The 19,827-nt window shown below is 24.8% G+C and overlaps 1 protein-coding gene across 3 annotated transcripts in view; it reads right to left on the reverse strand.

Moving 5' to 3' along the window:
• LOC122851614 overlaps positions 1-19,827 on the reverse strand; it is a 111,976-nt gene that overhangs the window by 41,611 nt on the left and 50,538 nt on the right. For all 3 annotated transcript variants that reach the window (XM_044150963.1, XM_044150964.1, XM_044150965.1), the window contains one exon: positions 13,835-14,488. In XM_044150963.1, coding sequence (XP_044006898.1) covers positions 13,835-13,982 — 148 coding nt within the window. In that variant the 5' untranslated portion in view covers positions 13,983-14,488. The remainder of the gene's footprint in view (positions 1-13,834; positions 14,489-19,827) is intronic.

Consider the following 19,827-nt stretch of genomic DNA (forward strand, 5'->3'; position numbering starts at 1 on the left):
TATTCGTTATCCATTGACATAACATTTCGACTCGTCTGTTAAAAATTTTACACTGTAATTCGTTTAAAAATAAAGGACTAATTCAAATAAAAAAAAAATAAACGAAAAGAAAAATATATATTGAGATGGAAGTATTTTATCTACTGACGTGTCCATAAAATAGACTATTCAATATATTTCTTTTTTTATTTCAACTATCATCAGCAATATTTTTAAAAATATTATTGTTAAAATATTTATCAGATATATTTTCAATAACAATTAAGTACTTTTTGAAATTTAAGATTGATGTGCTGGGGTATCAGCGTGCTTTATGTAAAAAATGTCAATCCATAGATGCACTTAGACTGTCAATTAAAAAATATCAAGCTACAAAAGCCACTAGATATTTTACAAATTCTGACACGTTCAAACATTTTTTTTTTTTTTACGGTATATTTATGAGAATAAAAATAAAAAATTTAAAATAAACTTTGCACAAAATATCTTATATTTCAGCAAAAACTTTTTATATAAATATTTTTTTTAAAAGTCCATCAATTTATTATATAAATTATTTCTTTTTTTAATAAGTAAATTGAAAAAAGCAAGTATGTATTTTTTTTTTTTTTTTCGTGGTGTTATAAATAAGTTAAAGTACATTTTATGGGAGGAGCTTTTTGATAATACAAGAGTACATATGAAAAAAAGTATATGTGGAAAATGTGAATATGAATATACCAAAGATACAAAAAGAGTGAGAAAAATAAAGTCTATATATAATTGTGAAGATAAAAAAAAAAAAAAAACAAAATTCTACTATGAAAATTGTTTGTAGATGGAGAAAAAAAAAAACCAATTGCATTCTAAGAAAGAGACTAAATTTCCGGTTTAAAAATACCAACAACGTATATGTCACTATACATGCTATGTGTAAGTATACACACTTCATTTCCACTTGCAGTTTCCGACTTGTCTACTTTACTTCCTTTATATATTTCATTTTTTTTTCTTCTTAAAAATAACCATGGTTTATTTACACTTCATTTGAGGACCAAAAAAAACTACAAAAATTGTGAAATTTAAAAATCTTTTCAAAACCATTGAAAAATAAGCGGAATTCACTCATTTTTCGATTTACTTTTGATGAATCAATGCATCGTTTTTCAATTATTCGCATGATTGATAAACAATTTCCGGTTTTATTTTGCCACTTTCAATCAACTATATAATGTAAATTATTTATTTACTATATAAATAATAAAACACAAAATGAAGCCTTTTCAACGAATCTAGTAAGCAGCTTTTAAAATTAATTATTAATAAATAAAACTTTTTTGACACAAATAAAATATAGCACCATTAACAGAATTTAATATAGTATCTCTAGAGTTTCTAGAATATATGTTCAAGGGTTATTGTATATACATACATAAGTGATAATTGGCTTTTAGATTTCGAATTCTCAGCAGGCAATCTAACCAAACTTAAATACATTTAATCCTTAGTTTTTTTTTCTCCTTTGAAACTTTAAATTACATCCATTAACATCATTAATAATCGTAATTATTATTGATTTAATCTTTATTCTTTAATCTTTTAATATCATAATATATAAACTTTGTTAATATTAGGTATGTTTTATTTAAAAACATTAGTAGTGTAATATAAGAATGTCTAATCAAGTTTTTAAAAATAATTTAAAATAATAATACGTGTAGGATATGTGTGTTTATGATGAATTGATGAGTATTATTATCAAAAGGTGAATTTTCATGGTACTCAATTATTTTAATATCATCAAAAAAGTTTGGATGTAATATACCCTGCGGTTGTATGCATGTAGTAATAAAACTTATTCAACAACAAATCAGAGTAGTTTTACTTGATTTAAATTTTTAGTGGATAAAGTATAGGTATGTAATTGTTGAAGTGTAGTGCGGAAAAGGGTTGGAAAACGATTAAAATTGTGGTCGATTGGTAGGCCAATTGAATGGGTTTTAATTAAGGAAAGTCCTAATAATCAAAGTGAACCTCAATGGTTAATATTGGGAAACGATTTTAAACTTGGTTCCAATTGGCATAACACTTACTATAATAAAGCTTTTTTTCTTTTTTTTTTTTTCATTTCAAATTACACAAAGCATTTTTTTTGTCTAATTTACAATTGACATATTACTCTTATTTATTTTTTTTTTTTTGCATTCAACAAAAAATATAAAAATAATAAATCATAAATGTGAAAGAAAACAAATAAAATCAACTTTTCACTATTGATGACATTTTCAATAGAGCAATCCTTTTATCATTTCTTCTTAAATTTTTTTTTTTTTTTTTATTCTTTATCCGATCCACTGTTTTCTCGTTTTTTTTTTTTTTTGAGATTGCTTACAATTTTTATCTTACTATTTTTCTCCTTTCAAACTTTCATTTATTTTATCGTATTTGTCTATCTGTTACAAAACTGACACGGGATGTTTTAGTGAGACAAAAAAAAGAAAAAAATATATCATACTTTTTGTTTTTCTGAGCAGACTTCAAGATAAATTGAAGAAAAATGTCTTTATAGCAATTGATTAGCCATTGAGTATTCAACTAACATATATAGGTATATAAGCATGTGTAAATTTTTTTACCAAAGGAAAATAAATTATTTTTTATATTAAAAAATTTTTTCCATAGTCACAGACAAACGAGATATTGGATTTAAATTTAATAAGCAAATAAAAGTCAGTACAACTATACTATACGCAATACACGTTATTAATATGTCGACAAAGAGTTGTCTGGATGTGGAAAAAAATATAAAATACCTAATTTCGTGATATTACAATAACGATAACAATGTATAATTTTTTATTTTTTTTTTACTGTATATATAATATTTGAAAGCTCTTATATAACCAACAAACACAGACACACACACAAGTGTTTCATAATCTAGCAATACGACTATACATTTCGTATATTTGTCTGTGAAAATTCACTTTGGTTTTGAAGTTATGTATGGTTTTCATGGTGATGGTGTATCCAGCCATGGTTACAGTGGAGTGAGGATTATCTACTGTGGTTTCATTCAAACTGTTATTGCCGGAAAAAGCACGCTCAAGTTTCAGCAATATCGAAGCACTTGTGATTTTTTTTTTTTTTTTATTTATTATACCTTTTTTATTATTATTATTTTATTTTTTACAGGTTCTCGTATATGAGTAAGACCGCAAGCTCAACATTTACAATGATAGTAATTCCTCGCCATATCTTTTATTTTCTTTTCATGTTTTTTTTTTTTTCTTATTTTTTTCCATCAACCTTTCTGTACCCATTTTACACGGTGTCTATCTATGTATGTGTGATTGTCTGTTCAAGCGATTTTCACGTGATGCGATGCCCCAATAGAGAAATCCATTTTAGTCCTTGTCTAACATGTTTCATGGATCCACCCTATGCTCGCTCTTTCATGAAAAACATCTATCTACTTCGAAATGCTGTAAAATACTACAGTTGTTTCAATTTCACCAGTATTCCCAAAGGCATTTCCAACAGTAATATTATATAGCACAAAATTACGATCATGTTTTTCAACCATAATAATGTAAAATGAAAAAAATCAAATATAAAATAATTAACGATAATTAATAGTGTATAAATAAACGAAAATAATTCAAACTATTATTTATAATAATAATAAGACAAATAACGTATTTCAAGATATATTATACCAATTTTTATATAAAATAAAATATTGAAATTTTTATTCTTTCAGAAGTATGAAAACCTCCTGCCGCATTTCCGGTTATAACAAAAATTTTTAGATAGACATTTATCAAAAAAATTTGGTGTGCAGTCGTTGGCATTGCCAAACCCCATAGTGAGATAACTCGTTTTGTATTTTCGCCGACACTTTTGTATAATGATAACAATAGTAAAAAAATACAAATAAAAAAAAATATTTATGTCAAATGCATTCTACATATTGTACGGTGTGAATCCATCGTGAGAGTAAAAAATAAAAAATATGATATAAAAAAAAATATCAAATAAATATATATATATGTACAAACAAGAGTGTTTTGGGTTTTTCCAACAGATAGCACTGTTTTTGAAATATAATTATGTGTGATGAAAAATAAAAATTTAAAATAAACACTAATTTCAATAATAACAATATGTAAAGAAGAATATAAAAAATAAAATATAAGAAAAATATAATTAAAAAGATAAAAAGATAAATAAAAAATAAGTTGTGAAATAAAAAAATAAATATATATAATAGAATAATAGAAAATGTTTGGATGTTTACGAGCAAGAGGTCAAATGAGTCGATATATAGCCTCAGGGTGGTATAGTATAGTAGTTTAGTTGTTTACACGTTCACAATTTTATTGAAGAAATGTTCGATAATTACAGACTGTGGTATACTTTGTTCAATGTACCATTTGTTACGAGCTTACTTCTAAAATCCCTGTCGAACACCTCTTGCTTCCGCTCGTAAACTAATTAATCAACTAAACTTTTTTTTCCATTTATTTTTAAACTAATATATAATTTAATTTAAAAAATGAAAAATATTATATTTCATTATAATCTGACACTTTACGTTGAAAATTGAAATAACTCATATAATTTAATTTATCAATTTTTCATTGTATATAATATATATAATTACATTGGGACTTACTGTTTACTGAGAAACGTATTTCATTTAACTTTTCCTATATATGGAAGGTTTTTCAAAGCGAAAACAATCTTCACTATATGATTGTTAAACTAAATAAAAGTTTTACTTTTATTTATCTATGATGAAGAAAAGTGGGTGAAAAAAGTCCCAATGGTATACAATGCTTAGTTTTTCAACAATATATTAAAGTCTTTTAAATTTCTTATCTCGTTGCCCATAAAAAGTAAGTACAACTGCTTAATGTTTTTTTTTTCCTTTTGAATAACTTGTATATTTAATAGGGAAGTCATTAATAATGTTTTTCTTTAATTGAATTAGAAAAAAAAAAAATACCTATTATTACGGGAGGTGGTTGAAGAATGAATAAAGATAATGTTGGATTTTTTCTATAATTTTCTACGCGATCGGTAAGGATAGATTGAGGTAGGTTTGGACATAAACTCGTTTTTACTGAGAAATTTTTGGAAAATAATTTTTTTAAGTTAGATAAAGGGCCGATATGAAAATTATTACAGGACTACAGGAGGTGGTCGAAGAATGGATAAAGATAATGTTGAATTTTTTTCATAATTTTCTATACACTAAACTTACATTTATCAATCAAACTAAAATTATTAGGCTGTTGGTGTTATAAATACACATACATTAATTTTTCTTGTATTGATTGGCGAGTGCGTACATTAATTACTATTCAAAAAAACGGAGAAATAGTGGAGAAAAATGGAAAAATATCAGGGAAAAAATCGAAGAAATGACGGGGACGAATTTTCACCGGGTACCTTCGTTGCTAATTTATCTAGTGCTTAATAGTCATCCTGTGCTGCTTTTACAATTAACTTTCTTGATTTTACCGAAAAAAATTTTGTTATCTTCCGAAGAGCATTCAAAATTTTTTCGTCACGTAAAATAATTTAATAGTTTAATTAGAATAATTTTAAAATAACACGTGGAATTTTGTAATAAAAAAAAAAATCTCATCGGTCGAAATCATAATTTGCAAATTATTATAATTAATTTTAAAATATAAATTTACTTGTACATCACGCTGTCCGACGCCGGGCAATATTTTTCGAAACACGTTTCGCGCAGCATAACGTGTCGACATCCAGGTGAAGAAGAAAATTTGCCATGCTCTCGAACCTAAAAAAAAACACGTGCAAAAAAAATTTCGAATATATTTGTGTGAATTTTAATAATTTGTAAAAGAAAAAAAATATATAAATGGGTATACCGATTATTTTAAAATTAATTAAAATAATTTGCAAATTAAAATTTTGACTGATGAACTTTTCTTGCTGTTGCTTTTCACTGGTGACTTGTAAATTTCACAGAAAAATTTCGACATATAGTATTTAAAATTAAGTAAAAAAAAAAAATAAACTAATCAGTTTTTATTTTATAAATTTGTTGAATCGACAATCGAAAAATAAAAATGATCAATTAAACACTTGCACATTTTTTTTTATAATAAAATTTTACGAGGTAATCTACACGTGGCAATTTAAAATAATTCTAACCAAATTTTAAAATGCCACTACCTCGTGAAAGATGCAAGTGTTTAATTGATCATTTTTATTTTTCGATTGTCGATTCAACAAATTTATAAAAAAAAAACTGATTAGTCTAATTTGTTTTTTTTACTTAATTTTAAATACGATATGTCGAAATATTTGTTCTGTAAAATTTCCAAGTCATCAGTGAAAAGCAACAGCGAGAAAAGTTCATCAGTCAAAATCTTAATTCGCAAATTATTCTAATTAATTTTAAAATAATCGGTATACACATTTATATATTTTTTTTCTCTTACAAATTATTAAAATTCACACAAATATATTCGAAATTTTTTTTTGCACGTGTTTTTTTTTAGGTTCGTGAGCATGGCATCCACGTGAAATTTTCTTTTTCACCTGGCGCGAAAGGTGTTTCAAAAATTTTTGCCTGGCGTTAGCCAATGGCTGATCTGCAGAGGGCGAAACTAGGCAGTGAATCATAGAAAAAGCGACCTCTAGTCCTCGTCTAGGACAGTCTAGGATATATAAGTCGCAGTCCTAGACGATTTCCAGTCAGTTTGTCTTTCGGTTTCATCGGCTTAACATCATTTAAACATTTTCCGTCCATTAAATTCGTGGTTAGTAAAAAAGTACCTCGTGGTTGTTTGGTTAAAAAAAAAAAAAAAGTACAAGTGTAAAATAATAGAATATTTTCGTAGAATTTCGTCGGATCGTCTTAGTTTTCGCGGAGTGTATATCGTTTAGAATTTTTTTGTTGGTTACGTTTAGTTTGAAATGACCACGTGCCGATCGTCTCGTATGGTCATAAAAAAAAAAAAAGTGAAAGTGTTTGTGCAAATGCTAGTGATTATTATTAAAAAAGAAATATATAAAAAAAATTAAGTGATATAATAAAAGTGAAATAAGTGTAAAAAGTGTATAAGTGTTAAAAATGCCTGTTGCTGTTTTGGGATTATTATTTAAATGGATTATTGGAGACTACCTTGACAATTTCTACATGGCTCTGCTGAGAGGATGGAACGGAATTTATGTGGATTATTGGAGAGAACCTGGACAACTTCTTCATGGATTTGCTAAAGGAAATATAATGGATTTTAATTGGATTATTGGAGACTACCTGGACAACTTCTTCATGGCTGTTTACTCGCAAAAGGTAAGTTCCTCTAGATCAAAATTGACTAGTTGTAATTTTTAACCTATCCCGGAAAAGTGCTTCAATATCCTTGAAGTTTCAAAAAATTGTTGCTATATTTTTTGAAACTTCTTGTCGTTCCAAATTATTATTTTATGTATAGATTTATTTTGACTGATTTTTACAATAATTTACATTCAATTTAAATGCCAAATTAAATAGTCGTAGTGTAAAAGTCAAAATGAATCGACCTTGTCTATCTCAAACAGAGTAGACAAGGGTGGTTAGAACATTATTATCTATCGTGATAATTTATAATAGATAAATTTTCACCCTATTTTCCATTCGCGATGTATGTTTATGTTTAAGATATTTTTGATATTAAATGCACTTTTCCAAAAACAATAATCAAATTTTCAAGTATGTTTCAGGATTTTTTCTGTTTCAGGTTTTTATATGTTTCAGCTTTTTTATGATTTCAGGAGTTCGAGTTATTCAGGATTTTAATATTATGTTTTTTAATATTTTCAGAGTTTTTTTGTTTCAGGATTTGTATAATTTCAGCATTTTTTTGTTTCAGATTTTTATAATTTTCAAGATATTTAATATTTGCTGGATTTCAAGATTTTATAAAGTGAAATAGTGATAAGTGATAGTGACATAGTGAAATAGTAGGCATAGAAATGTCCTATCACAACAAGTGATAGTGGCATAGTGAAATTAGCCTAGAAATGTCCTATCACATTAAATAATAAAAAATATACCTGCTGCTATGAGCGCGGGTATATAGTGATGTTTATATATTTATTTTTTAAACCCGCGTGCGTCCGTACTTGCTGCTTTGAGCGCAATCGAAAAATTTAAAAATCCGATCGAAACAATTCTAGCTGCAGCTAGAAAACGCGCGCGAAAAGTGGAATAGGTCTACTGGAGAAACCACTTGATAAAAAAAACGAGTCAAGTGTCTTACCTCCTGGGTGACTAGGAAAAGACACGTTTTAAATTTACCTGTAATTATTTATTTATTATTTTTCAGCTTTTACAATTTAATCAACAACTGAATATTGCTAATTTAATGAAATTGCATAATATAATTTTCACTTGAAATAATTATCAAATTCAATTAGTTAATTAGTTAACTGAAATTTCAATGAAAAATTAAATAAAATAATTTATAACTTTATGTAAATATAAAATGACAATTTAAATAAATTATTTTAATATTTATTACATTTTAAAATAGTCAATATGTAAAAGAAAATGAACAAAAAAAAAAAAAAATTTAACAAAACAGTAAGACGAATTGTATGTATATTTTTATTATGTAGCAAAGTGTTGATATGAGCGATTTTATCTCGTTTGATTAATTTTCAAATTCAATATACAAATCTGTGTTTGATTAGTATTAAATATTCAATTTATTTGTGACATTTTGTGAGCAGCAAATTCATTGAATAAACTCGATATACGATGCGAAAATGGTGATGGAAAATACAAATTAAAAAAAAAAAGATCGAAACTTTCCAGGAATTATATTTTACATGCTGTAATTTTTATTATTCACTTAAACCAAGCTACTACCACCTTTTTGCTCACTGTGGTACCATACTGTCTTTAATGGTATCTTATTCATTATCTGTTTCCGAGTTATTTTTCCAGGCACAAGCTGTTGCAACTTGGCTATTTTTTGTTTTTTTAACTCTACACATTTTAGTAGTTTTAACTTTTAATTTTAAATAAGTATTCAACAGTTTACTCACGTAAAAGTAGTTGAATTAAAAATAGAAAAAATAAAAATGTTGATAATAATAATAATTTAAAGAAATAATAATTAAATTATTTTTATTTAGCAAACTACTGGCTTTGGGAATATCGATAATATTATCGGAATTATGTTTTGGTAGAATTGCATACTGTGTTTACGTTAATGACTAGGAAATTTCATGCTTTGATTGTAGTTGTATATAATTGTTCTCACTGAACCGTTTAATATTCAGAGTTACTTTAGCAAGTTACATGTTGATATTACACTACACTGTACATGTGAGAGACGCTTATAATGGTATTATGAGTTTTAATATTTACAAGATGATGACTAACAAAAATTTTTATAAAAAGATAATTATTTATCTTATTTAATTTATATATATTTATATAAAATTTTTCGCATTTAATTATTTTTGAAAAAACATAAAAATACATTGTGTGCATAAAACCATCCCATCAGGAATTAATGCTGTGTATTTATTTAATTTTTTATTAATTACAAACTCACGTATATCATTGAAGTAATAAAATATATTTTATTATTCTACGTATTTACTGTATGAGAATTTACTTAATAAACACTCGACAAAATGAATCTACATATAAAATTTTAAAAAAAAATTACGCGAAATATCAAATTTTTATGATTTATTTTCTCATTAAATAATTAATCTTTAGTACAAACCTGACATTTTGAATATTAAAATGAAAATTTTTATCTATACTTTTTTATATTGAAATTAAAAATTTTTCCATTATGTGTATAATTAATCTCTATTTAATACAATGTAGTATTATTATGAATAAAATTTTTTAGTAAATTAAAATTTAATCACAATGTGGCTAGAATTATTTAATCTATAAATCATTGGATAATCAAGAGAGTGTAATTACAATATGGTAATGTCATATTACGAAAGACCAGTTCAAGTCATGTGGTAAATTACTGGGTGGTGGACTAATTCAAGTACCATGTGTATAACATTAAATACATGTATGCAAGAACACAATGTAGTTGTTTTTAAAACGATTAAATAATATATTAATATTATAAATGTTATCCCTTTTGATACATGAACAGTAATAACAATTTTCTTTGAGTTAAAAATATACTCCAAGTCCAGGGTATTGTATATTGATAAATTAAAATATTCAACATAATAATAATACATTATGTTTTGCAAAACCACATACACAAAATAATTTATTTTATTGCATGATAAAAAGTATCACAATACATTAAAATATTCAATGATACTATTATCAGGGGGCTCATGTGAAATATGGGTGCTTACAGGATACGTAACAATTCAGTTTTCAGACAAATTGTCAAATACTGTTGAACTTGGTTTTGCTTGAAAATATATAATGTATATAACTATATTCTATCTATCAACATATATGTAAAGTTTAAAACTTTATACTGTTATATATATATGAGAAAATGGAATTACAGTTTGGCCACTATACCAAAAGCTTGCTATGACAATAGATAAAACACACCTGGACACCAATTCATGTGCACCCAGGTGGTAAATGTCTAGAGGTGCTCCAACTAATTCCTCTTATATACCATTGAAATATAACACTGTTAATATAAACAGCAATTTAATATAGACATGATAATTTCATAAAATATAATAATACATACATGTACTCTAAAAACGAATTAAATTAAAAATAAAAATAATAATAATATTAATCGCATTTATATATAAATAAAAGCTAAATATGTATATTAAAAAAATTTTAAAATATCAAAAAATTTGTTTTTATTATTATTCACGAGATTGTCAATAATAAACACGTTTAAAAAAAATATAAATAAAAAAATATGTCACACTACTATAGATGAGTATGTGTGTGAGGATTGTTGGGCAAGAGAAACATGCACACACACTCTATTACACTTCAACTCTTTTTGCAACCGAAAATTCAAAAGAATTAATTAATGAAAAATTAATGCGATAATTAATTTATAAAAGTAATTATAAAATATAATTAAAATAATTATATAAAAAATAATAATTATAAAAAATACATACATGATGTAAATGCGAGTCACAGGATACAACAACAACACAACAGCTAACGAATAAACTCAAAAAAAATATAAAAAAATTCACTCGGTTTATAAAATATTTATACACAAACGTAATCTCCATTTTTTTGGCTTTTAAATGATTATATTTTTATAACTGACTAGAGTTTAGAAATTATATAAAAATTATAAATATTTGGGAACGTATGAGAGCGTGACATTTTTTTCTCCAAATAACAACAGACTGCGACAGACAATGAAAAAACAAAGATGGCAATCAATCGATTTTTTTTTTTTTTTTTTTTGCACCCGAAATTAAACCCGCGAATATTTAAATCCATAAATAAGTGTAGAAGAAAATTTTTAATGAAAAAAAAAAAGAAGTTCAATGTTTTTTTGTTTTTTTTTTTTTTTATAAATAAATAAAAATTAGCTAATTAATTGCAATAAATAATATAAATACATGGAGATAAACAATAATTAAAATAAACTTGATATTGAATAATTTGAAATAAATAAAAAATTTTTTTATTTTTTTATTTTTCTTAAATGTAAAAAAATTTATGTATATTTATTTCATCCAATTAAAAATGTAAATTTATAAATATATTTTTTAATTTAATTTATTTTCATTAGTTGAATTAAAAATTTGTTGTTTTATGCAGAAGTATCTAGAAATTTTTAACAAGGTGTGGTTACCAGGAGAAATTCATTGGCCTGCAAAATTATTGATTCTCGCAATATATTATGCTACAAATTTTGTAGTTATAGCTTTGTGTGCATGAAAATAGTTTAGTAAACAGAGGGTCATTAAAGTCTACTTGTTTATAAATTATTTTTTTTATTTTTTCCTATTCCCCTCGCATGGCTAAGCTGATTCATTGTTTTTATGGTGATGATTCACGACATATACCATTATCATAATAATAAAACTATTATTATTATTATAATTTTTCAATTGCCAAGTAAAATTTGATGTTTTTAGCTAATGTCTGACAACTGAGTATGGCTCTTTGTACCAGAGTTATTTGAACGGGAGAATATCATGTACATCCAGTTTAAGTATCTTACCAAGTACTTTTGTTAATTAGGGTTGAGCCTGGTGTCGTCGACAGACAATTCCAAGTGTCACATAAGGACTATACTTTGTATATGTATATTAACCTTGAGACATGATGTTTGAGGGGTGAATTATTATATATATATATATATATATATTACTATTCTTCTTTACGTAAAATTGCATAAAGTATGATGGATATTGTAAAATATAATTAAATTTTTATTAAAAAATTTTTAATTGTTAATAAAAAATTTTATTACTAACTTTTTTACTTTGTATACTTTAATTTAATATTTTTTATAAAAATTCATATTAATAAAAATTTTAATTTGTTAAATAAAATTAAAAATTCAAGCTATTGACAAAAATAATTGATCTTTTTTATTTATATTTTTTTTTCATGAATTTATTAAATATATCACTTGGATTTTAATAAAATTTTAAAAAAGTAATTTCTATTTTATTTAAAAATTATATTTTATATTTATTATTTATTTTTTAAACGTTTCGATTTCAAATAACATTTTATGACCGATATTTGTTAATAAATTTATTAATAATTATTATTTGAACTGGGTATAAGTGACTTGTGAAACAGACTTTTAAATTAATTTTTTTTTAATCTTTTTTTACGATTCATTTCTAGGCAGGTTGTCAAAAATATTTATACAGTATACTAACATGTAAATTACTCTCAAAAAAATTGAACTAAATAAATAAAATATTAATAAATTGATAAATGTATTTTTTAGTGTTTAAATATTGAAAGAATAAGTTAGACACAATATGTATAGTATCGAAGTATGTTTAAAAAGAAAATTGAATTACTTGATGCAGGTTTTGGATTGATTTCTTGTTGCAGAGCTTTCAGTACAACCATTTAGATAAATGCAGTCGTGTATATACAGATATACATGTACATGAGAGTCTATATCAACGTGTGAAGCACAACGGCAGGGAGATGGTTGTTTTTGCTGCCACAAAAACGTGATTACTTTTCGAACGCTACTACGTGAATCGAATAATATATTCAAAAACAAGTCTTAAAAATAAATAAAAAAAATAAAATAAGCCTACTATAAGACTTCCCGAGCTCTATGATGGTGTTCAAGCAATGCATAATAACTTTTTTTTATAGCAAAAAAAATTAATAAATATTTAAATAAAAAATTCAATGTTTTTTTTTTTTTTCTGTTTCAATTGCCATTTGTAAATTTTTTTTTCAACTTTATACTACTATAGATATAGTTTTTTTTATCGATGATTCAGTTTTATCAATAGTTTCATACAAATATGTATGAGGTTTTTATTTCATGAAAAATTTGACGCTCCACCAAAAATAAAAACCACGAAAAAAATAAATAAATTATTTTTTATATTACAAAACTTGTATCGATAAACAAAAGAATATAAATATATGTATTTAAAAAAAAAAATTATTACGATTTCTATTTTATCTATAATTTTTCTTTTGATATATTAATATTATTATTAATTTTTTGTTGTGTGGAAGCACAATGCTTTGACTTTTTCTGTATACGAGAATATACAATAGAGAAAAAAAACTCATGCAAAATACGAGCATAGTTTATTTTTGAAGTTTTTATTACTTTAGAAAAAAAAGAAAAAGTAGAAAAAATATAGAAAATAAATAATTACTCACTGTCTCCGCCGACGAATATTGGTGTCCATGTCATTTGTGAATAAACTTGTGGCACTGTCATCATCACGAGGCCAACAAATATCAACCAAATAGTCATTTTGTGGAATTTTTTAATCACTTTTATAATGTTCATTAATTTATTAATCATTATATCACTATAAATTTAACAAACACTTTTAAACAATCCGATAACGTCTCAATATCATTTTCATCGTAAAAAACACTTTTAGTATTTTTAATTTTTTATCAATAATAAATTATTAATTCATCATTGATGTTGCTCAATTATTAATCAACCATATTAAATTTGAATGATTTTTTTTTTTTTGCCAATTTAGTGTTATCGGTTTTCAATATTCATTGCCGTGTATACGACAATGGAATTTTTACTATAGCCATTCTGTTCTTTTCGTGACCAAACGTCTTGATATAGTCAATAAGAAACCTTATCTTTTGGTTTCTTTTGTTGTCGTTCATCCACGATGAGCTTCTTTAAACTTTCAGATGCTCTTTTCCTTTTTTTTTTTTGGCATTAACCGCAAAAGAAAAATCCTTCACAAGACGTTTGACCCTGCTGTCCTTCAAATATATCACATCTTGTATTTTCTTGAATAACGTTTTCAAAGATTTGAAGAATTTTTTTTTCACGATAGTCTGTAACAAATGAAATAAAAAAAAAATTATAATTAAAAAAGTTTCTTTTAAATTGAGATTTCTTTGATAAAAAAAAAAAACATTACTTTTATTTTTTTTATAAATTAAAATTAAGAAAATCTAGAGAAACTAAAAAAACTATTTCATACGAAGTTAAAAATAAAACTATGACATTTCACATGAACTATTTTAAACATTAATATACATGATAAAGTTGATATATATTTTTAAATATCTTTTGTTCCTTAAAAACAACATATACAGTTAATAAATATTGTGAAATGAATATATATTTAAAACAAGAGATCAAAGGAGACATAATATTCACAAAGTTATTTATTTTATCACCAGTATATATAACTAAAAAGTTTGTCATATATTTCATAATACACCAGAGAATAAAGTGCATCAATAGAACCATCTGAACCATAGATAATAACATCATAAATATTTTGTCATAAAATCAAGGAAAAGCATAAGATAATCCAATCATAAACTTAACTCATCTGAGACTGTTAAATATATACGATTTAATTATGACTGACTTTTAAGTGATGACACTATACACTTCATTTGAATAAATATAATGTCAGTTATTATTTATTTAATAAATAATTATAATTTATGATTATTCATTATATTTATCATGGTTAATTATAGATAGTTAATTAATTGAACCATTTATACTTAATTAAATACGTTTGTGAAATCTTTTGTTTTGTAAAATTTAGCAAATACCTTATGAAAACAATGTACCATCAAGATAATACAATTGTATTATATTAGTAAACAAAAGAACATATCTATATGCAGAGAAATGGCTTGGACGTATATTGTATGAAACAGTACAGAGTGCCTTTGGCGGTAATGTGCGGGTACATTTGTAATATATAAACAAAAGTCCATGATGTACACAATCACCCTCAGTATCAATTACAATTAGTTTATAAAATAACACTTTTTATAAATGATAGCGCGGATAACTAAATGGTAATTGTTACAAAAATATTTTAATCAATTAACGTTGCATTTAAATATTATATAGTAATATATAAATAAATTTGATAAAACTATATTATAATATTTTTGATTTATTTAATTATCATGAGCTCAGGTAAAAAACTAATTTCATTTTGACTTGTGATAATTGAACAATAAATTTATAATATTAATTTTTATTGAATGAATTATTATAATTAGTTATTAATTATATTAGATATCAATTAGTCGATATATGACACAGCACAATATTGATATAATGATCAATTGAAATTAGAATGATGACCACACATTTCGTGTCACTCTATTTCACTCGTCATCATCATCATTGTCATCATCATCATCATCATATTTATATATATATATACATATTAAAGGTGAATAAATTTAAATTTAATTAATGCATAACGTGATGAGACATGTGATGACACCATGAATGATTAATTTAATTTTCTAAAGTTTAATAAAACAAAAAAAAAAAAACAGATTATTTTACGGTGGATCTTTAAGAAACTTTTCCAAGAGTTTTCAATGAATTTGGTTTTTGTATTTTAATTAATTTATTACTCTACCGTTATTAATGTAATGATTTTTTTTATTTCGTTTTTTTTTGTTACATTTATGATATACTAGATGAGTTATTATAAAAATAGAAAAAAAATTATTCCATTAAATTTTTAAAAATTATAATTTATTAATTAAAAATAAAACAAAAAGTTTATATTAATTTTTAAATTTGATACACCATGATAGTGGTAACATATACGAATAATAATATCTCCTCGTTAACATAAATTGCTGATAATGCCTTTCATTGAATTCATGAGCTAAAACTGGGAAGAAGAAACTTGATAGTATAATGATTTTCCGTTATAGAAATGTACGTGGTCGAGATTTAGTAAAGATTTGGTAATCGGATACGTAATTACCACGTGCGATTGAAATCAGTCAATGTTCTCAATTTGCGAAGATCTTTGTCGGTTGCTATTTATCAATACATTCACTTTGCTAATGGACTCTCTTATTATCATCAACAAAACATAATATGGATTTGTATAAGCAATGAATATCCAGTTTTTTTGCAAATTATATACATTAATAATATGTATTATATTACCGATGTATATTATCAAATAATAATTAATTATATATATTGAAAACAATATAATTATTATTAAATTTAATTGATTATTTTTTAGTGTTTATTAACTGCCAACATTATGGTTCTACTAATTGAGTTTGAAGTAAATTAAGATAGAATGTCCTGTGGGTCTCATTCTCAACTATCTTTCATATATAGTATAAGTCATAAGGTGCATTACTGTTATTGTAACCAAAGAGAAGATAAATTGTACACATGGGAAATTATTATTATTGTCTCTTGTGTTGTACGTGTGGTGTTGTTTTATTCCCTCGATGGGACAGTTGCAGCACAATGACAAAAAAAAAAAGGCAAAATAATAAAAACATATTTATTAAATATTAAATTTATTAAGTTAACATTTTCACTGTAATAATTGCCATGGTAAGAATATAAAGTGTCCATCAACATATGAGGTTTTTTTTTCTTCTTTATTATAAAAGACAAAATAAATTTTAGTTTTTTATTATTTTATAGTTCTTTTTTTATGTAAAATAAAATCTTTCTTTTCTTTTTTTTTTTTTTTAATTTTTCTCTCGAGCTTTTGAATTTTCCAACAGAGTTAACAAACAATGTGGCACTTCGTTATTCTATATATACTGTACTATATATAAGTTGAAAGTACCTACTACGGTATTAGCTCGTGGTTTGATGTTTGATGTTTTATGGTGTACAGTTGGAATTTAATTATTCATTAAAACTAAAATTAAATTTCTTTGATCACTTGAAATATTGTTTCTTTGTTATTTATTTTTTTGACAGAGCATTAAACATAAATTTCTATGCATCAAATAAATTTATGATAAAAATAAATTTAAAAATTGATAATAACTTGAATATTTTTTCTTAAATAAATAAAATTAAAATAACACAATTACAGTTTTATATGTTTATAAATTTTTATGGCTATTGTTTTTATTGCTATTAAAAACAAACCGATAAATAAATCTACACATATATAGACATGTGGCTTCTAGATTTCTGCAAGTTGTAAAATTTTTTTATGTCATGTACTGTCGAGAAAAAAAAACATGCAGCTAACACAAAGTTTTTTATTTTATCAAGCTAACCAACTTCCGATTGGCTCATATATACCGAACCAACCCTCTTTTAGTAATCCATCAAGGTGACGATCCCCACATGACTCCTCCGCTTGTGTCTTTAAAAAAAAAAGTCTTTTTTCTTTTTTTAAAATATATACGTATATACATGTGTAAATTTTTATATCATTCTGGATCCTATATAGTTTTTTTTTGCTTTTAAGTTTTACTTCTGTATGTCGCGGAGCAATATCATCCTCAACAATAAACTTTTTTTTTTTATAATTTATCATCTCAGTAGGATAACAAAATACATGACATTTGTTAACTTTTTTGATGCGTAAATATTACGCAATTGTATACAAACATATTGTATGTAAAATAAACTTTTTTTATTTTTTTATCTGTTTTGTTTTGTCATAAACTGTTTTTCAAGTATTATTTGTTTTTTTTTTCATTTTCAAAGAGATAAAAATCATGAATCAAAAAGTTAAATATTTTAAAATTTTTTATTCATATATTTTTATTTTTTCAATCACAATCTTTATTTTATTTTATTTTTTTATTTTACGTAGGAATTCAGAGATATACTCGTAGATGTAACTTCTTTTTCTTTTTTATTTATTCAGCACAAAAATTCTTAAATGGCGTATAGAAGAAAAGAGCAATCCAGTGGAATTTTCCACTTTGGTTTAAGAGAACATTGAAAAGATGGTCTAATCGAATGGTTCGAGTAGAAAATGGAGATCAGAGACAGGCAATACTTGCTCCAAATGCATGAAAACGACGCCTAGTATTTGAATCGTTTGAATTGAGAATGATTTTTTTTTATTTTCATTTTTTTTTTTTTTGTCAAATAAAAGTCTTTGTTGATTCTTTTAATCGAGCCTTTCTAACACCTTTGTTTGAAGAAGGGTTTTTAATTTTTCTTATATTTTGTAATAAATTTATTATTAAAAAAAAATTGTTTTTATTTCAAAAACATTTGTTGACTGTATAAATATGATTGATTACAAAACCATAGATTATTCTATACTCATTTTATTTGAAAAAAAAAAATATCTTTAAAAAACATTGTCTGTGGATCTGTGGATGGTTGTACAAGCTGAAAGCTAGACGCAGAAGCACAACGGAAGATAGAGAGCTCAGTGGTCTACCGGACAAAATTTATAAGGGTATATAGAGGAAAATATAAATATTCTAATAACCACCCTGGTGAGCAACTCAAACCATACATCAGCGTTATATATTCAACAAAATAGAGCTATATAGTGAACCCTCATGTAGTCAGTGAACCAGGTGAACAAGTGTTAAACGAACAAAATAAAAATAAATAAAAATATATATCATACAAACAAATAAAAAAAAATAAAAAATAAATGAAACACAGCCAGAATCAATAACTCTTATTTCATATTTTTTTTTCATTTATTTTTTTTCCGTATCCGTGATATATCGTGTGCGTGAAACTATAAACCAAAAAACGTATGTGATACTTGATCGTGAAGAAAAATTGTAGATATGAAATACTCTACCCCTAAAAATGAAAAAAAAAAAAAAAAAAACCAACCACATATCAAGAAATACGAGCATCAAGAGAGCATGATTCATTTATAATTTTTTTACCATCTTTTTTTTTGGTTTTTTGCAATTATGTCGTGTTATATTTTAACCAGTATTTCAATTTAAACGACAACAATTAAAAAACAACAATTTAAATAATCACTTTATATATAATTTAAAAATTTTAAATGATAATGATAATAATTATGTTCTTTAAAGCTTTTCTGGTACTATTGACACACTCAAATTCGCTCATTGATTTGCTAGTGCAGTAATATGAAATTGAATTAAATTAATTCCGCAGTGTATGAACTGGATGATGGAAGACATGACAATAATGGATTTAACAATATATACCGTATATATATATGTAATGATATTTTCGCGAGAATAATTGGAATATCCCAAGTATAGGATTAATTTGATATGTACGTTAATATCATTCAACATGGCTAGTCTTGTGCAATCATCTACCGTGACCCTCTGATGTGATATATATAGAAATAGTCCATCGAGAATTCGAGGACTCAACTGAATTGTCATTGATCCTACCTATTTTCCATTAAAATCCCTTCACATCACTCGGAAATTTTCTC

The sequence above is a fragment of the Aphidius gifuensis genome, linkage group LG3 (assembly GCF_014905175.1).
Source record: "Aphidius gifuensis isolate YNYX2018 linkage group LG3, ASM1490517v1, whole genome shotgun sequence".
NCBI lineage: Eukaryota > Metazoa > Arthropoda > Insecta > Hymenoptera > Braconidae > Aphidius > Aphidius gifuensis.